The sequence below is a fragment of the Myotis nattereri genome (assembly GCF_964212035.1).
Source record: "Myotis nattereri genome assembly, chromosome: 6".
Taxonomy (NCBI): domain Eukaryota; kingdom Metazoa; phylum Chordata; class Mammalia; order Chiroptera; family Vespertilionidae; genus Myotis; species Myotis nattereri.
In genome coordinates, this window is record NC_138081.1 from 11852935 (window position 1) to 11873259 (window position 20325).

The following is a 20325-nucleotide window of genomic DNA, read 5'->3' on the forward strand; positions in this document are numbered from 1 at the left end:
ATGAATGGGGTGATGACTGTGGAGAGCAGGGTGTCAGATCACTACGGGGGCAGGGAGGCTGCTGGGATGTAGCAAGGAGGGCCAGGGGCCAGGAGGCTGCTGGGAGCTGGCCTGCTGGAGTGGGGATGTCTGCCTCAGAGCCCCATGTACCTCTGGGGTTGAACAATGTACCCATGAGCCTGCAGGCCTCTTACCCTGATCCCACTGACCTGGGTTATGAATCTGGAGGCAGTAGAGGGAGTCCCCCACCAGGATCCTCTCCCTTGACTCCTAAATCACCTTCCATCCCTGACAGCTCTGAGACATGACCATGCCCCCTGCAGGAGACCCTCCTTTGCTATGGATCCCTCAGGAACTCGGGGTGCCTCCCAGGCCACACCCTCTGCTCCGGCTGCTGTCGCTCCCTTTTCCAGACCTTTTGCTCAGAAAGCTCCCATCTAATCTTAGCCACCGTGGCAAGACCACACCTCCACCCCAACCCCCCGTTTGGGCCTTATCACCCGTGAGCACAATTCCGTGAAGCTGTGCCCCAGGAGTCACTTCCGTAACTGCGAATGGGGCTGAGTAACCTGAGCCACAGGGAAGTACACACAGAGCTGTATTTGTCAAAGGACTTGGTGAAATGGGCAAGTGCAAAAGAAAGGTAGTGCTTAGTGCGGCGAAGTTACAAAGGAGAGAGGGGGGTGGGGGGGAGAGGTGGAGGGATTTGGGCAGAAGGAAGGATGATATAAAGCAGTTACGAATTTGTTGGTATTTTAAACAATGATCCTTGGAAAACACATCTACAACCTCATGAAAAATGCGGCTCACTCCTGAAATCACAAAACTTTTCATGTTTTCCAACAGACTCAAAACTGAAGCTGTCCCGTGTGGTGTTGGGAAGAAAGCCCCGGAACTGTCATAGAAGGTGCCAGCTGCGTGGGTTTGAACCCAGGCTCCCCACCTGTCCAGATCTTGCACAAGCACCTTCAGGGCCTGTTTCCTCGTCTGTAAAATGGGGATGCAACACCCACCTCTCTAGCTATTGCAAGATCAAACGAGTTCATGCACATACAACTGAGACAGAGCCTGTAGGACAGTGCTGGGCAGACCGTCTCATCACCCCCAGTTTCCTGTCCCTGGCTCCATCCTGTTCTTGGAGCCCTTCCCTGTCCCCACTCGGACCTGCCAGCTGTCACCTCCTTCAAGGGTGTGCTCAGCCCGCCTCATCGTAGGTAGCCTGTCCTTCCCCATTGCCTACCTTTCACTTTTTCTCCCTCCAGACCCCCCAAGTCTCCTTGTGACCCCGAGGGTGTCCTCAGCCCTTCCCCATCTTCCCGGACTGCCCCCGCCACCTTGCCCCCCACCCCTAACCCCTCCCCCACCACAGCACAAACCAGGCTGGACTGTCCATCGCATGTTTTATTGTAAAAATGTTAAAATAAATTACATCTGACATCATTGCCGGTATGTACATACAGTGTGTGTGATTCCAGGTCAGCCAGTGACACCCCAAGAAGGTGGGGTGAGGGAACGAAGACATATTAAAACATTTCACAGAAAAACAGGGCGCTCCTTCTCACCCCACTGTCCAGCCAGCACATCCCTCAGCTACAGGATGAGTGGGGATGTGGACACACGTGTCCATCGCTGTCTTCACATGTTGGGTTCTGACCCTGTGTGGTCCTACAGTATCAGAGAAGGGGCTGAGAGGCAGAGAGGGTGTTGGGGCCAAGGGTGATCACTCACCTCCTGCCGGCATCCATCGGCCGTGACGGGTGCCCTCCCCAACTCTGCTCAGTGCTCCTCCCCCCCACCCTGTGTGGGGGGACGACTCATGACCTTGGCGGAGGTCACCAAGGAAGGCCCAGTTGAGTTAGGGGCTTGGAGGGGGAACACTGAACATCCCAATCCTTGGGACCCTGCTCTTTCTACTTCTCTCTCCTTAGGCTCTAACGCCAACGACAGATGCCAGGGATATAAAAACAGCAGTTTATGTAAAAAATAGCAAACCATGCAGGGCAGTGGGCCGGCCCCAGAGTGTCCATCATGGAGAACCTAGGAACCCTGCCAGCCCCACCAGAAAGTCTGCGTGGTTTCACATTATCTTTAGCTCCCCCATCACATCCTTCTCTCTCTCTCTCTCTCTCTCTCTCTCTCTCTCTCTCTCTCTCTCTCACACACACACACACACACACACACACACACACGTACAGGTACGCTGGAGGGAGGAACTTGATTCACATATTTGGCCATTCCCACTGCTGAGCCAAGAGCAACCTGGGGAGCAGCGAGGTCCTTGTTCTGGGCACAGGGAGACGGGAGGGGGGCAGAGCTGAGCTGGCTCCTGCAGCTCCCTGGTCACAAGCTCCAGGAGCCCAGCCCCAGAGGCCGTGGCCTGCCCCTTCGCTTCCTCCCACCACTTCCCTGGAGACAGAAAGCCCGCATCTACCGTCTGAGACAGGGACTGATCTCCCAGCGGGGCACAGTCCCCAGTGAATCATCAAGATTTAGGACCTCAGCCCGCATGGGACTTGCTCCCACAGCAGGAGTGTTTATCTCTTCGCTCCCGTTCCCTCCCCGAGGCGGTCTCTGCCCCACAGTTTGCAGAGCGGCCAGACAGGCAGACAGGGGGATGGGGGCGGTGGGAGGGGGGGGCGTAAATTCTTGCCCCAGGCAGGGCCCTGCTCCTGCAGAGGCCTGAAGCGCCCAGCCCCCACCCCTCAGCTATACCTCCTGCAAAGGCAGGGCCCACCCTCTCTCCGAAATGCATGCCAGGTCAGTGCAGAGCACACAAGCTCATTAATACTGGTCAGCTCAAGTGGCCTCGGCCCGCCCTCAGAGAACCGTGTGACATTCTCAACCGCATGATGGGGGAAGGCCCACGCAGTGCAGGCCTCCTGGGGGTCAGTCCTGCCGGCCCACACGTGCCCGAGCCATCGAATAAACCAGGTGTGCTCAGGACAGACGCCTCCCACCGCCAGGGTGCCACTCAGCCCAACAGAGGCCCTGTCCTGGGCGCCACGCTTGGCAGGCAGCAGCTAGCTGGAGGGGAAGGAGGCGAGAAAGGCCCCTGGCCCCCCACTCCCAGTTCCAGGGGTCCCAGGCTCGGCAGGAAGGCCCAGGATGAAGGTAACGGACGCCATCAAAGGTGGAGTGGGGGGCCGGCCCCCCCTCACGTGCCCCTGGGGCAGTCGGCCTTGTTGTACTCGTTCATCAGCTGTTCGTAAGGCACAGAGAACTCCGACTCGGTGCTGGTGAAGGTGGACTCGTCCGAGGAGGGGAACTCGCCCAAGGTCAGGGGTGCCTGGGCCTCCGCCTCTTCCTGGGGCGGCTCCTCGCCGGCCAGGTTGTCCTCCAGCGAGGACTTGGACGTCTCCTCGTCCAAGAGGCCGGTCTCCTCGTTCACGAAGGTGATGTTGGGGTTCTGGAAGATGAGCGGGTGGTAGTCCTGGGCGTCCCACGGCTCGCCCTCCTCGCTGATGCGGTCCAGCTGGTTAATGAACACCTCAGAGGTGGGGGAGCCGCCTTCGGGGGGCCCGGCCCCAGCCTCCTCACTGGGGGCCCGCGACACATGACCTTTGCTCCGTAGCGTCTGAGACACCTCTTCCAAGCTGGGCACCCGGTTCTTGGAGTAGAACACCAGGGGTGCCAGGGAGGCGGGGACGCCTGGCAGCCCGTCCCCCTGAGGCCCCGGGCCTGGTCCCAGTCCCGGTCCCGGTCCCGGTCCTGGTCCAGGTCCAGGTCCAGTTCTGGGCCCCGTCCCCGGGCTCCTCTCCCCACCCCCGCTCGTCTTCATCGCCTTCTTCCCAATCTGCTTGATGAGGTCGTTGTAGGTCTCCTCCTTCTTGGACAGGAAGCTGAAGATGTTGACGTCCTTGGAGGCGGCGCCGCCCGCCATCTGCAGGGCCTTTTTGGAGTGCGGGGAGCTCTCGAAGGACTCCTTCCGCCGCCGTCGCCGCTTCTTGATGGCCTTGTGAACCTCCACGAACATGCTCACCTTCCAGTTGACAAAGAGGGACAGCCAGGCCAGCCCCAGGTAGATCCACAGCTCCACGAAGTAGCGGTACAGGGCGTGGTAGTTGGCGCTGGGGTTCACACCTGAGGACAGAGCAGGAAGCCCAGAGGGTCAGGAGAGGGTGTGCGGGGCCCGGGGACCCTCCCAAGGCCACAGCCTCTGAGAGTGGGCACAGCGCCAGGACACAAGGGGACGCGTGAGAAAGGCGGGAGGCCTGTGCTAGAAGCTGGCCTGCCCCAGGCGTCTGCCTGAGCCACGGCTTCCTCCACTGCCAGCCGTCAAGAGAGTGGTTTGCTGGGCAAGGGCGGCTGGAGGGAGAGGGCGGGTCGGGGAGGCTGGTGCTGGAGCCAGCACAGGGCAGGCGCAGTCCAGAACGTGTGCCTTTCCGTTAGCCACCCCTACCCCTACCTGCGTTGTGTACTTTTTTGGAGTATTTGTTACAGTTCAGCTAAAACTAGGATGGGAATTAAGTGAGGCAGCTCGGACTGGTTTAATGGAAATGAGGCTGGTGGTTGGGCCGAGGGCTCTGAGGTGCTGCTAACCTCACTCAGGTCTTGGGCACAAGCAGGTGTGATGACAGCCAGGGCACACACTCAGAGCCGGGCCCGCGCTTAGCGCTGGAGGACAGTAACTCATTTTAGCTCCACCACCCTGGGAAGTAGGCGCTATTAGTTTTTTTTGTTTTTTTAATATACATTTTTATTGATCTCAGAGAGGAAGGTAGAGTGATGAAAGAGAATCATCCATCGGCTGCCTCCTGCACGCCCCCTACTGGGGATCAAGCCTGCAACCTGGGCATGTGGCCCGACTGGAAATTGAACTGTGACCTCCTGGTTCATAGGTTGACGCACAACCATTGAGCCACGCCGGCCGGCTGTTTTGGTTTTGTTAACCCGTTTTACAGATGAGGACACTGAGGCAGAGGTTAGTGTCTTCCTGGAGTGAGAAAGGGCTCCGATACCCTCCCGTGCTTCTGCGCCGGGCCCCAGCGGCTGCACATGGCAGGACTGTGCCTTTGTCTAAATTTATCTCCCAAAACAGCAGGCCCAGCTCTGCCAGGTCAGAGGAGTGTCCAGGCCTCTTTCCTGCTCCTCCCCCGCGCAGCCACCCCCTGCCAGCATTTCGAGTCTCCACTTACAATGGGGCAGAGGGTGGTGACCTGCCCCTGCCCCTGCCCCTGGAGCAGAGGCTGAGGTCGACTGGGCAGGGCAGCAGGCTTTAAACGTGGTGTCAAGAAGATTAAGAACCAGGATGCTGGGCAGGCCGCAGGCACAAGTACTAGAGTGACCGAGTGGCCAGACAAAGGGGCCAAAGAACCTTATCTCCCGCCCGGATTATGTAGGAAGGGGCGGGAGGGAGTGCCCGGGCCCCAGCAGCCTGGGAGAAAGCCTCTCTTGTGTTTAAGCTGCCAGTGGAGAGAGCAAGTTTCGGGCCTCTGAGCCAAGCCCCTGGGACCGCTCTCTCGGTTCCTATGAAGGATGACAGCTGTGACAGCGAGGGGCCTGGGCAACAGGCACAGACCTGCAGGCGGAAGGTCCACCCATACCGAGTGCCCCTAAGCTTGGGAGATGGACATGCACTTGCCTTTCCCAGCGCCCAACCTGCTGGGAAGAGACCAGATGCTAAACACAGAGAGCGGAGAGGAGGAAGCCGCGTCCCAGGAAAGGGCAGTGGGCGTCTCCTGCAATGACTCCGAGCCTTGCTTGCCTCTTGCCACTGGCAGGGTAGGGCTAGGACCCCACTGGGTGGAGGAAGTGGCCTGGACACAAATGCCCACCGGGGCTCCCCATGAAGGTCAGCTGAATGGAGATCGGAGAAGCAGAGAGGGAGGGAGGGGAGGCAGAGGCAGGGGTGGGCGGGGCGGGACTCACCAGCCACGAAGTCGCCGAAGCCGATGGTGGAGATGGTGATGAAGGAGTAGTAGAGGCCCTGGATGTAGTTCCACTCCTCGGTCACCATGAACACGAAGGGCGGGATCACCAGGTGGACCAGCACGCCCCACACAATGAAGATGGCCGTGCATGTGATCTGCGCCTTCCGCTGGTGAGGGGGCGGGGAGACCCAGTCAGACAGCGATGGTGATGGGGGGTGGTCCCAGCAGGGACACCCAGAGGGCCAGGGAAGTGGCCACCGGGGAGGCCAGTGGGGCACCACGCCTGGGAGGAGGCTCACCGGCCGGGAAAGGAGGGGAGGGGCAATGTTCCAGCCCGACCCAGGAGGGCAGGGGCTCCGAAACTGCCCCCTTGCCGTCTAACACCTCTGTCCAATTCTTGGATCCTGGCCACCCTCCCATCCCCTGCCAGGGTCCCCCCTCTCTGCCCAGCACCCGGGGCTGGGACATACCAGGCTCATGCCTCTCTTGGTGAGGAACTGGCCCAGCCGCTTCGCGCGTCCCCCGAAGAACTTGCCCAGGGCATTGATCCACGTCAGGCAGAGCGGCACCCCGAAGAGACCATAGAAGACACAGAAGAGGCGCCCCGCGGGGGTCTTGGGGGCCACGTTGCCGTAACCTGAGGAAGAGAAGAAGTGGAGCTAAGAACAGAGCCATTGCGGGGGTAATGGGCCCAGGCTCGGAGTGGCCCCGCCTCCATCTCTCTCTCTCCCCCCCCCCCCCCTCTCTCTCTCCCTCTCTCTCTCCCTCTCTCTCTCTCTCACACACACACACACCACGAGGGAACTTGTTCTCCAAGATCACTTGCTCTTGACCTAATATCAATACTTGGGAAATGGCATTCCCCTTGATCACACTACAACCACGACCACTTACAGCACTTACGAGGGCGTGGGCTGTGCCTCTGCCATCAGACCGGGAGCTCCCTAAAGGCAGACGGAGCCTCCACCCTCAGCGAGCCTTCTCCTAGTCTGAATGAGCTGTGTGCAAACTAGAAAAAGACACCCTCTCTGGGTAGCGACCCCAGAGGCGCTGCGGCAGATGGTCTCCTAAGACGGACACTCTTCATTCCTGCCCTTTTACGCAACCTGCTGCTCGCGTTGAGCTGGCGTCTAACCACCCCCCCCACCCGCCCCGCCCTCTGATTCTGGGCTTCATTGACCTGCTTGACCAGGGACATTGGCAGGTCTAAGAGACTGCCGCTTCTCCCCTTGATCCCTTGAAATGCTCGCTTCGGTATGTTCCTTCCTGGAACCCACACTGAGATGACCACACCGTCGTGCCTTCATCCCCAGCGGGGCCCCCCAGCAACAGCCAGCAACCTCTATAAAACAGTGACAGGAGATATGGCGAATGTCTGCCGGCCAGGTTTGCAGACAACTCCGGCGCCAGCCACTGCCTGCGAGGCCTCAAGCAAGAGCCGGCCGGTGGAAACCAGTCGGCCCACAGAATGGCAGAAGATAAGATGCTCTGTGTTTAGTCACTAACTTCTGGAGTGGCCACCGGCCCATAACCAGAACAGACCCCCAGCTGGGCGTGTACGGTGGGGGGCCTGCTCGGCCCCTGCATGGTTCTGGCTTCCAGGCCACCTGTGTCTTTCTGCTCCAAGAGCCCAGGTCAGGACACCCCACAGTCTCCCCGATACGGCCAGTCACCAAGGATTCACTAAATCCCCAGGACAGGTGTCCAAAGGCCAGGCAGCGAATGGCCCGACTTGACCTTGACCAGAACTGTGTTCCTGCGAGGTTCTGTGGAGCTGGCGTTACCCCGAAGGTCCCGGACACTTACCGATGGTAGTGATGACAGTGGCTGCAAAGATCATTGCATTGGGCCAGTTCCAGTTGTTGAAGGTCTGGTTCCCTGTGATGGCCACGCCCTCACCTGCAGCATCAGATACGACCTACAGAGAGAGTCAATGGAGGTCAAAGGAGGACGGGCGAACAACCGCTTTTTAAGTGGCTGCACTTTATTCAATTCCTTATAAGCATTCATTCATCATCACAATAACAAGTGGCATTACCGTCTCCATTTTATAGGTGATGAAACACTTTACAGAGGGTCAGAGAGATTAAGTGGGTCACACAGCTGTCAAGTACAGTTGCTCCTCGACTTACGATGGGGTTATGTCCCAATAAAGGCCTGATGATGCATTTAATGCACCCCACCTACCAAACATCACCCTTAGCCTAGCCCATCGGACACATGCTCAGAACACAGAATCTAGAACACACTGGCCGCACAGTGCACTGTGGAGAGCTGGCTGTTGGCTCGCGGGGCTGACTAGGAGCCCGGGCTCGCTGCCGCTGCCCAGCACCACGAGAGCATTCCAGCAAATATCACTGGCCCAGAAAAAGCTCAACATTCAAAATTTGAAGTACAGTTTCTATGGAATGCCTATCACTTTCACACCATCCTAAAGTCAAAAAACCGGTAAGTCCAGCCCTCGTCAGTAGCGGACCATCTGTATGACTCTAGGCAGACTGGCTCCAAAGTCCCTCCTCTCACTGAGCCGGCGCTGCTCAAACTCACAGGCACTAGAGTCACCTGGACAGCTTGTTCAACCTGGGCGGCTGGGCCCCACCGGGGTCTCTGATCCAGTGGGTCTGGGAAGGGGTCCAAAAATGTGCATTTCTGACCAGTTCCCAGGTGGTGCTGATGCTGCTGGTCCAGGGGTCACACTTTGCGAGACCGTCCTGCCTCTTACAGCAGGCACAGGGGGACCCTCTGCCACCCAGCTCTCCACAGAGACGTTTCACTGCAGCGCTGGCCCGGGAGGGGCCCTTATACACCCCGCACCCAATCTGTCAGGACACCTGCGAAGGTCAAACTCAGGGTCCCCCTGGATCTGTCCGCCAAGGCCTCCTGCTCCCTGTGCCCGGGACCCTATCCTCTCCCCGCTATCCTCTCCCCTCATCCCCCTTCTCTGGACTCCTTCATCTCAGCCCTGGGCTGAGCAACTTCAGTGTCTGGGACTGGACAGATCAACGGGTGCATACATGTCAGGGTGACTCAAAATCATGCTGTAAGTCCCCACCGAGCTCCCAGAAACTGGGCAGTCGGGGAAAGGCCACCTGGGAAAGTCCAGGGAGCGGCCCAAGAGAGGGCTTATCTGTTCTAGCAAAACCAATAGCTGCCAAACCTGTTTCCACTGGACCACAACCTGCCTCTAGCCCAGTGGTCGCCAACCGGTGGTCCGTGAGGTCCGAAAGGTTGGCGACCGCTGCTCTAGCCCATCCTTCAGTTCTGCCTCCGCTCACCCAACCTACCAACCACAGGGCCTGGACCCCAGAAGCAGCTCCCGGGGCCGGACCTTGCTCCAAATCTGGGTCAGTTCTGCCCCCTAGGAGGGCCCCAGGGTGGCCCATCCAGTCCAGATACCAGGAACTCAGCCATATTCCCTATAAAAATAGAGCCTAGGATGAGGGGAGACAGAGCAAGGGGCGGAAGCGGGAGAGAGACAGGGAAACCATGGCGTGAAACCACCTGCAGCGTGTGACGTACGGGGGGAAAGGGAGCGGGCAGGTTGTTCCGAAGGAAGTGCAGTCTGCAGCAGCAGGAGCAGCAGCCGCCCGTATAAACGAATCTGCAGACATTCTCAAGAATTTTCCATGATGACAGGCTCATCTGACAGGCCACACACCACACACTCGCTGCCCTGGCCCTCCCGGCGGCTCCAGAGCGGCTCCAGAGCACCTCTCTCCAGGCCGCCAAGTGCAGAGGCTGCCCTCAGCCCTGTCCTCCGCGCGCTGGTCAGGCCACGTGCAGGTGAAGGCATTGGGACGTTCTGATACAAACAGGCCAACAGGAGAGCTAAAAACAAACACGAAGTCCCATCCAAAAGGGTTCCTGGAAATGAGACTGTGTCCTAATGCTAAGCAGATGGCAGAGAAAGCAGCACCACTCAGCCCTCCGTCTCAGAGTGGGGAGGGTGGAGCACAGCCAATGGCCGGGGATGAGAAGAGCAAACAAGGACACCTTTAGGCGGGAACTGTACCGCTGACCAGAGAGCGACCTGCCTGCAGTGCCACGGAATCTCGGGGACAGAAGAGATTTCAGGGGACCGGCCACCCCTGTTCTCACACAAACAAGAAGGGTGGGTTCTGGAAGCGCCAACCTGAACCCCTGCAGACTTCTCGACGGCAGAACGCTCGGCATTCAGAGAGGAAGGGGTGGCACTGGACGCTGGCATGTTGCCACCAAGAACCAGCCATGCTCGGCCAAGTGCATCTCCCTCCCCAAAGGGCTGCGGGGCCTTGAAGTTGGGTGGAATGCAGGGAATCTAGACTCAGCGAGGCAGCCGAACACGGGGGTTTAAAAGATTCATGCGGACAAGACGGAGAAATGGAGGGTAGAGCTGGGATTAATTTGGGTCTGTTGAAAGACGGGTAAACAACCTCAAGAAGTATTGATCATTATCAACCTGGCCAAAGGCCCGGCCCCGTCAATATTTTCACAAACAGCACACGAAAGACAGGGACGCTCACCAGTCGAATCGTCAAAGGACGCAAAATTGGGGACAAGGCTGGGCTGGAAAAGATGCTAACACTTCACAATGATAGCTTGGGACTCAAAATCATCCGTACTGGAAAACTGGGCCACAACTGATAAGGCACGACTGTCTTTTAAATTTTTCGTATCTTACACTTTGGGTTAGAAAAGACGAGTCTGAAGGGAAAAGTCCTTGGGTTTCAGCTGAGCACAAAGCAGCAAAAGCGAGGGCGGCCGCCAGAAAGAAGCACCCATGCATCTCAGGCCGGCAGCACGCGGCCTACCCAGGGCCGGGAGGAAACGGGCCATTGTTCGCGCAGGGCCAGGCCACACAGGGGCACTCTGCTCCACTCTGGGTGACTTCACGACATGCCAACCAACCTGTCAGCCAAGGAGCCAAGGTCCCAGAGGGAACAGGGTGGCTTTTCAGCCATCTCAGCATGGCCTGCCCTTGGCAGTTGTCCATTTCTGATAACGGAAAGTGTTTAGACCAACGGTGAGCACCGTACGTCAGGGATGTTGGAGGTGTGGCAGGAACAGGGGTTCTCAATTGGGGGGTGGGGTGGGGGTGTGGCACCCTCTGCAGGCGTGTAGAAATGCTGCCTGGTTGTGGGGAGCATTGTGTCAGGCACGAGTGATGGTGGGGCTGCTGCTGGCACTGAGCGGGGACCAGAGAGGGACCCCCCCCACGATGCCCCCCCACGCCGACACTGAGCCCACTGAGAAACAACGGCTTGCCAAAGGTGATCTGTGACTCAGGAATAGCAAGTGCTAAGGAGACATCAACCATAAGAGCTGGCAAAACAAGAAACCAAAGAGGGCATTGTGGTTGGCAGCTTTGAGGCGGAAAAGCGGGCTTCCTGCCTTCACCCCGTGGGAGGGGAGGGTGCCTCTGGGGCGCAGCCGCAGCCGCAGCCCCTGGCCTGGGTTATCAGGGAGCCACAGACACATGACCTCTATTATCCCTCGTGGTCACCCCGAGAGGGGCAGGCAGGGGGCATTCTAAGGGCCTCACTCCCCCAGGGCTAAAAGTACCACTGACCCTCAGAATAATCCAGTGGCAGTCCTTGTGCCTCCTGGGTTAGGTGGGGAAACTGAGGCTGAGAGGTCAAGCGGCAGAAACGGAGTAGGTTCTAGACACGGTTGCTAATCGGCACATTTCCTGCCTCCCTCCCTTCACTGCTCTGTCTGCCCCAGGCTCCCCAGTGCCCCTTGTGGTGCCTCCTCTCTGCCCAGAGTCCCCAGCAGCTGGCCTGAGAATCAGCTGGGGTCCGTCTCAGTGCTGGGGGGAAGCAGAAAGCTAGTGCTGCTGTGTGACACCCCTCCCAGGGCTTATGTGTATCTAACCCAACAGGCATTGCTTGAGGGGCACGGAAAGCTAGGCCAGGGGATCAGAGGCCCAGTGTGAACTCGGGGTGCCTGCTCCCTGCGGCTGTGGTCGGGATGCCGTGCTGGTTACCGTCAGGGTCACACAGGCCGAGGAAGAGGGCTCCCAGAACAGAGGGGCTGACCCGGGCTGAGGTCATCCCTGGGTTAGGGGACGGGTGTGGGCAGCCAGGCCAACATCCAGTTAGACGTCCAATTAAACTCGGTGTCCTGTGCCCCGGGGTTAGGGAAACAGCCCTCGCGGGGGTAGGTGGCCCTGCTCACTCGCAGTATTCTTTAACTTGGCTCCCAGATTCACACCAGACACTGTTTTCATTTTCCACAGAACCCTGGAGAGAGGCGAGGGAGACCCCGCACACGGCCAGGGCCCAGCTCCCTGCTGCCTCTGTCGCCCTCATAATGCGCAGCTGTGATTTACTGAGGGCTGACGATGCAGCAGGGTCATGCTACGCACTCCACGAGCCTTTAGCTCGTTCGGCGAGGACAGAAGCCGTCTGCTGGGAAGAAACCATCATTTTTTTCCATTTTACAATGGAGGATTCAAGGCGAGGTCAGGATGCTCAAAGCGACCAAGTCAGGAGAGAACCCTGCCTGTCTGGGTCCAAGCGGCTGTCACCCTACCCACTTCCCACACTGGCCCCCTTCCTGTGGCCACTGTGGCTGGGGCACATGTCCACCCCTTCGCACCAGCTGAGAAAACAGCCCTAAAACCAGTCCATCCACTCCTGCGGGCTCAGCTCTCCCAGCCAGCCCGCCGGGAGCCCAGCTTCAGGCAGCCCGCTCCCTCGCCCCACCCGCCGGGCTCTCCTGTCCATGAAATCTGGGTTCCCGGACAGCTGCTCATCCCCAGGGACCCGGGGTTTCCCATGCAGAAGCCCTGCCACGGCTCCTCTTCCTGGAGAGTCATCCTGACGAGTGGGCAGTTCTGCAGAAGGCACATCCAGGGGTTGGGAAACGATGCCCACCCTCAGACAGGGTGCGGGGCTGAGGGCGGGCCTTCCCGCCATCGGGCAGGGTGGGGGAACCCGAAGCAAGGGTGGCAGCCTGTTTGGGGGTGGCGGCTCTGTGATACCCACAGGGCTACTCCCACCGCCTCCAGCTCCCGGGCAGATGCCAGCTACGGCAGGCATTACGTCACGTACATCAGGCATTACGTCACGTGCGGCAGGCATTACGTCACGTAGGGATCGGAGCTCCTTCCTGCTATGCGGGCAGCCTTTTGGATCCCTCTGGATGCTAGCTTCCCCCGGGTCTGCACCAGCCAACCTTCCTTCCTTCACCATCCGGGTTGCAGTCATCCTTAATCCAGCCCATCCAAGCTCACTCGGTCCCTCTGGCTCGACGGTGCGATGGCGCTAACTGCCACCTGCACGGTGCTTGGTGGTCCAAGAAGAACCTTCATGGTTCCTCTCACTTAGCTCTCCCAGCCAGCTTGTGAGGTGGGTGGGGCATGTCTTATTAATCCTCTTATCGTAGATTATTAACAGTTAATATTGAATACTAGCTGTTAAGTGCTCTCGTATTGTATGACAGGCACCAATGAAAGCACTTTAACTCAGCTCACAGAAATCTTCACAACCCTATAACGTAGGTACCATTACAGCATCCTCCTTATCCAAAGGGAATACATTCCAGGACCCCCGGTGGATGCCAGAAACCATGGAGAGCACCAAACCGTACAAATACTGCGCCTTTCCTACACATACACTTCTGACTTAAAGGAAGAGCTGACAGGCCAGCATCACTACCCTTGCACTTTGGGGCCATTGTCAAGTAAAATAAGGGTAAGGGACAGAAGCACCTCGCAGGAAAGATAGTGGATCTGGTAACAGATGTTTACTAAGTGACTAACAGGTGGGTTTCATACAGTGCGTGTGCGCGCTGGACAAAGGGATGATTCATGTGTTGGGGAGAGGGGAGATGGAGTGAGATGACCAGAGATTTTTATCACCCTACTCAGAATGCCACGCAACTTAAAACTTACGAACTGTTTATTTCTGGAACTTTCCATGTAATATTTTTGGACCCCAGTTCACTGCGGGCAAAACTACAGAAAAGCAAAAACCACAGATAAGAGGGGAGCTACTGTACCCCTATCCACGGACGAGGAAACTGAGGCAGAGGCTAATTAAGTAACTTGCTGGGTTAAGGGTAAGCAGCTATTCAGTGGTGGGGGCTGGGCAGTCCGGCCCGTAACCCCTGTGCTTCCTCTGGCTGGGGGTGGGGTAGGGACGGGGGCGTCGAGCTACAAGGAGTGAAGCCAGGTCTCTGGAACACAACTTCCCGGGCAATGGCAAGGGAAGCAGCCACAGGAACGGAGCGTCCCCTGGGAGGTGAACTCCACAGGGGCAGGACTGTTACCGGCTTTCCCACTACTGTATTCCCAGAGCCTAGAATACTGCCCGGCAGAGTAGGTGCTCAGTAAATGTGTGAGATGAGTGAGTGGATTCACTTGAATGAGTGAGGGCATGTTCTCTGGCCTGAACTCGCCCGGCCTGTCAGGTCCTTCCCTCAGCTTCCCAGCATCATTGCTGCCGTTGGGCTTTCACTGATTTCACCAGCTACAAGGCGGAAGCCTTTATCCAGCAAGAAGATGGGAAGAGCGACCGACCCCAGCAGGTGCGGGGGTGGCAGGGTCAGGGGCTGGATGCAGGGGGGGGGGGGGGGCTGGGGCTGGCCACCAGGCTGTAGGATGGAGGGCAGGGGGCTGAAGGTCCTGGGGGCCAGGGGTTGGGAGAGTCCCTGGGGTGACCCGAGGGACTGTCCTTCCTGAAGGAGGGGGAGGCCTGTCCCTTGGAAAAAGGAACATGAAAGGGAGCAACCCCGCTCTGCTGTAAAGGCAGACCCACGTCCTCGCCCAGACAGAGGCTCATGGAAGTGTGGGCTGGCCAGAGTGTGAATGGGGGGGGAGGGGGCCCTGCGAGGGAGGGGGTCGTCTCTCAGTGCTAGCGCCACGGCAGCCTATCAGCCTCAGTTTCTCCATCTGCCCAAACCCACACATACTCTACACTTGAGAAGCACCTAAGACGCCGCCAGCCCTGAGTGAATGTATCTGCACTCAGAGTTACGATTGAGTGTCAGGAAACCAGACCCTGGGACCAGCCGGGAGACTGCCTGTCCCCGAGGACAAATCAAAGGGTTGACTTCCCTGCCCTTGGAGGACAGGCCCAGTGAGCACAGGACACGGTCCCCACGCCTCCTGGCACCCGCCACCTCTTCCCAACCTTCCCTGTCTGGCAGTGAAAACTGTCCTGCTTCCTCAGGGACAGGGTGACTTCTCTAACATCGAGGAGGACACCCAGGCACCGGGTGGTCGGAGTCAGCGACCTGGGGAAAAGCTTTCCCCAGAGGCACCCGGGGTGTCCTCCTCACCCTCAGGAGGCCCAGCTCCCCGATCTCTGCCACCCAGAGCCATCCCGGCCAGTTTCCTGCACAGCCAAGCGAGACAGGCGGCTGCACAGAGCAGGGCCATGCACGGGTGCCTTCCCCCACGGTGCTCTCCTCGTGAGACCCAGGCTGGGGGCCACGTGAGGCCGAGGCTGGGGACCGCAGACACTTCTCCGAACTCTTGTCTCAACTTCCTGACCAGCTGCCTCAGCTTCACAAGGCAGCCAGTGCCACCCCCACCCCCAGGCTCTGTGCAGGGCTCTCTGTGTGTGCCCATGTCTGTCTGTCTGTCTGTCTGTCCATCTGGTCTCTAACAAGGAGTCCCCCGTTCCCCCCCCCCAGGGCAGGGGGCCAAGAGGAGGTCCCGCCGTGAGTGGGTTAGGGGAGGTCTGAACAAGACAGTACTTTTCAGGCGAGTCTGTGCAGTTTGGACTTGTTTGATACAATGGTTTTCAAATTCTTTTACACCAGGAGCTCCCGAAAGATAAAGGGCGGAGGGGCAGGACCCCAGATCCTATGTGTTGGGACTCCCCCCAACACCCTGTAGTTTTGAAGGGGGAGCAGCTGAGGAGCTGTGGGTACAGCTGTTATTCCCATCTAGTCACCCTCCATCTGCTGGGGAGGCTGGCAGATCAAAGTGCCCTGCAGAGGGGATGAGCACCTGTTAGCTCATTACCAGGACAAATTAGAGAGTTTAACTCTATTAGCTAAGCCCTCAATGCTCTTCACTCCCTCCCTCCCCATCTCTCCCACTGACTCAGCCTCCAGAGCTTGGGAGCTTTCCCTTCAGGCGAACTGGGGGTGAGGGAGGGGTGCTGGGATTGTCTTTAGATGTGGAAACAGGCCTGGCACCACACTTGAGGCAGTGGCTCAGTTCAGGCTGATAACGTGGCTGACCTGGCCCAGGGCCCTAACAGGGTCCACAGGCAATTCTGGGTTGTAGCTGCTGCCTTCATTAGGGCGGGGGGGGGGGGGCGCGTTGGGCATGACAGGTGTGAGCGCTGGGCTCAGCCTTCCTTCTCCCTGGGGGCGGGAGGGTTTCAGGACAAGGGAAAGCATCCGTGGTATTCACTGCCCTCCGCCTCGGCCCAGGTGACCAGGGTGCGGCTCAGAGGCAGGCCCGGTTTATGAGCAGGATACTGGCGAGGGCCCAATGGTGCCACCCTGATACCTGCGCCAGCAGCAGGCCCAGCTCCCCCGGGCCTGTCTCTCCCGGGGAAGGACTGGGATCTGGGGGAGCAGGGGCAGGGGCAAGGAAACATGCAAGGGCACCATGTCTCCACTGAGAACAGACCTTGGCTATTGCAACGGGGACTTTGTTAAATTTTCAGATTTGCTCCAATTCCTACCTGGATATTTGGATATTTGTACTGTTTTTAGAAGACAGAAGGGAAAATAAATTGTTGCCCCCAACCCCAGAAACCCAGGCACCTCATTAGGCAAAGGGGAGCGTGGGACACCATCCAGCCCGCGATGTACACCGTGGGGGACAGTCACCCCCACTGCTTCTTAACCTGGACTGCACCTCGAGCCACTGGGGGAGCCTGGGGAACAGGCATGCCTGGGTCCTGCTGCAGGGGCCTCTGATCCTGTACGCAGCCCACTTCAGACCCGCTGTCCGAGACCCAAACCGCCACCTTCCTTGTTAGGGGGAAGGCCCAAGCCTGGAGTCAGCACGCAGGCCACGGACGCCCGACTGTCCATCCTCCCGTCCACCTCTGGGCTTCCCCTCGCCCGCCCTCCGGGGCCATCTCTCAGCAGCCTTCGCAGAGCCCAGAGGCCCTGGCAGGTCTCACACTCACAGGGACCAGCAGAAACCTCGGGCTTCCGACTTTCTCAGGCCCAGGAGCCCTGTCCTCACGCAGGAGGGACAATGAAAACAAAGGAGGTGACCCTGCCCCCCATTGTTCTCATGCTGGGACGGTAACCCCCTGGCAGCTGGGCGCCCCTCCCGTGAGAGTGGAGAGCTAGCTTCTCAGGACTGGCTGACCTGGGAGGCTGCAGGCTTGGCTAAAGCAAACAGCGAGGCGGGGGAGGGGGGTGGTGAACTCAGGATGGGAGCCAGGGAGGCATTCTCAGCACCGGGAGGGCTCAGCTGCTGAGATTGGACTTCTGTGTGTGTGGGGGGGGGGGGGGGAGGGGGACGCACGCCCAGGGGACCTCCCACCACACCGCTGCCCGAGTTGGCCCTGGGAGCCGGAAGGAGCCCCTCCGGCCCAAACACACACCAGGTGACCCTCTCGAGCTCTGGTCTCAAATCCACCCCGTGTCATCTTCTGAGGCAGTGGTCGCGGGCTGGTGATCCGTGAGGTCCGAAAGGTTGGCGACCGCTGTTGTAAAGGACTCAGGGCAGGTGGCATGTCCAGACACTTAAGTGACAAGAGGGACATCCTTCTTCCACCTGCAGCTCCTCTACCCCCGGACTCACAGCCACTGCCCTGCTCTGGAGTGGCTGTGGCCTGGCCCCAGGGCCGCGTGGTGTCCCCTCCCTGTCAGGGAGGCTGCGGCCTGGGGCCTGGGTTCACGACCTGGCCCCTTCCCTGGCCCCAAGATCCAGATCCTGGAAGTGCCGACATCTTTCTGTTTTTCCTGATGCCCAGGTGTCTCCCAACTAGTGGGCCAACAACTTGAGGAAGGAACCCTCAGCCAGGACCCCTCAAACACAGCAGGTGGGTGTGGGTCTTGAGGGAGCGAGTGGTCCCTGCATAGGACTTGGCTCCTGGCTTGTTGGGCGGCCCCATTCGACACCTCAGGCTAAGGAGAGCGTGGAGTTGGCACCTCCCTCCTCCCCTCCAAACCCCACGTGCATCAGGCACCTTGCCTGCCTGCAAACTCCTCTGGCCCTAACCACTTAAGAGTCTATCAGGAAGACAGACACAATGGATGCTGCTGACCAGAGGGGGCTAGTGACATGGTAGAAGGTACACAGCAGGCTGATGACAGAGCACAGAGAAAAACCAGCCAAAAGCCCCCTTTCTCCCCAACATCCAGACCAAACAGCCCACTCCTGGGAACAGGCTAAGAAATGCCAACCAAGTGGAGGAGAGCAGGTAGGCCGGTGACAGGTGCTGCAGAGCTATCACAGGGTTGAGCAGTCACGCCCACGATCTAATCTCAACATGAGGATGAGCGAATGCTGGCGCTCCCCGCCCGCCACTCCTGGAGATGCCTTAGATCTGCCCCGACCTTGCCGGGCGGAAGGAGCAGCCATGGGAAGTCACCAGCCACTCGAAGTTTCTAAAAACAGCCCTCGAGCAGGCCACAAAGGAGGTCACGGGAACTGCTGACTTGCCATCTCGCCATCTGGGCTGGTGACCTGAGCCCTGTGCCAGCTTGTCCCTGCTCCCCAGAGCCCAGGTCTGCATGCTGGCCTGCCCCCCAACAGGAGCTGGGGTGGCCAACCCACCTCAAAACTCATGATTGGAAGTTGGGGACCCTCCGCCAGCAGCACAGGGCAGAGCGGGGACAGGCCCAGGCTTCAGAGCAGACACCCCTGGTTCACATCTTGGCCACAGCGGCCACCAGTGGGTTACCTGGGGCACATCTTCTCCCTGCTCTGAGCTTCACTTTCCATATCTGGAAAGTGGGGGTACCAAGACTTCATCAGGTTGGGGTGCAGATTACATGCAAGGCTCGGTGTGGGGCAGAAAAGTGAATGTGGGAAGGATGGGGGCTGGGCAGACCAGCTCGGTTCTGAGGGTCTGTGCCCGCTGCACAGGGGACCCCCAGAGCTGTGGGCCAGAGCTGGGCCAGCAGTGCCCGCCTTCCTGGCCACCACCACCCGGAAGGTCAGGGACAGCACTTATCGCCACATGACACTCTAGTCAGTGGGTACCGCTGTCTGGCCTATATCTGCCACAGATAGACAGTGAGCGCTGAAGGCGGACTTCCCTCCTCCCTATTCCCAGAAGAGAACCTGGCTCTAGTGCGTGCTCGGTATTTGCCAAATAAACGAGTCTCCAAGATGTGTGCCTTCCACGGTCACTCCTTTTGGGGCACAAAGGTGGGTGCGGTGTGGTGTTTAACCTGGATCCTGGCTCCCCGGGGTAGGGTGGGCGGGCTTGGCAGGCACGGCGGCCCAGGTTGGCTTTGTGCTTGCTTCTCTGCCTCGGTGCCTTGACCCTACCTCACCCCACCACACCTGTCCACCAGGCCAAAGCCACCAGCCACCCCAGCCCTGTAACCCCAGCCCTGCTGAGTCAGCTGCACGGCAGACTTTGGAACCATCAGAGGAAGCAGGCGGACGGGTAGGAAGGCTGGGGCCCCGGGAGGGAGGTTAGGGACACAGGTCTTCTTCCCAAGCATGCCCCTGCTTTCCTGCTCCCCAGCAGTGGGTGAAGGATGCTCTGCTCCGTGGAGCTCTGCCAGCCAGCCTTGTTTCTGGGGCCCCGGCAGGAGGTCTGAGAACAAGACTGCCCCCAACACCCCAACTTTCGCCTCCATGGGAGGAAACCTGCCCGACCCCTGCCACACCCGTTCCTTCCCTGTAACACCCATATCCCTGAGAGAAAGGCTGTGGCTGACACCACAAAGGACCTCAAACCGCAGGCAAACGCTCCCCACCCTGGGCCTCTGCCCCGGTCCTGGCCGACTTTCCTCTCCCTTCCCTGTGGCTGGCGGCTCCAGGGAGTAAGTAAATGGCCCATCCTTGAAGGCGGGAGTTCTGTTAATTAGGAATTATTAAACCTACCCATTTATTATAAGTTGTTTAGGATGACCTGATGGTTAAACTGTAAACCTCTTCACTGATTAAAAAGATAAAGAGCCCAGTGGGTACTGAGCAGTGGTGTTAATCCTGCAGCGGAGCGGGGGGAGACACGGGGGGATGGAATCTCTCTGCTCCTATGAAATAACCCCCCTGAGTTCATTACAAACCACCCTGTCCTACCCCAAAAGCTGGCCCATGGCCTCCAAGCCTGATTCCACCCCCACCCACAAGGTCCTCCTGGGGGCCACCACCTGTCACCAAACCGTTCCTTGTTGTCCGACTCCCACCCAAGTCCCTCAGCTGCAGCCCGCTCCCTTGGTTCAGTCTGCAGCTGGAGGCGGACAGCAGCTGGCCTCCATCCTTTCTGGAATAAAATGTACAAGAAACTACTGGCAAACTGGCGCGGGCATTGGGGATGGGTGGCACTCTTTGTGCGCCGGGGCGCCTTCTGCCTCAGTAGCCCTCGAA

General features: G+C 58.9%; 1 protein-coding gene across 1 annotated transcript in view; it reads right to left on the reverse strand.

Moving 5' to 3' along the window:
- Window positions 1-3154: 3154 nt before the first annotated feature.
- Window positions 3155-20325, reverse strand: part of KCNK5 (potassium two pore domain channel subfamily K member 5) — a gene marked incomplete at both ends in the record, with an annotated part of 33073 nt that continues 15902 nt past the window's right edge. The window contains 4 exons of the mRNA XM_081093924.1: window positions 3155-4080; window positions 5869-6037; window positions 6341-6507; window positions 7677-7788. Of these exons, the coding sequence (XP_080950050.1) occupies window positions 3155-4080; window positions 5869-6037; window positions 6341-6507; window positions 7677-7788 (1374 nt within the window). The remainder of the gene's footprint in view (window positions 4081-5868; window positions 6038-6340; window positions 6508-7676; window positions 7789-20325) is intronic.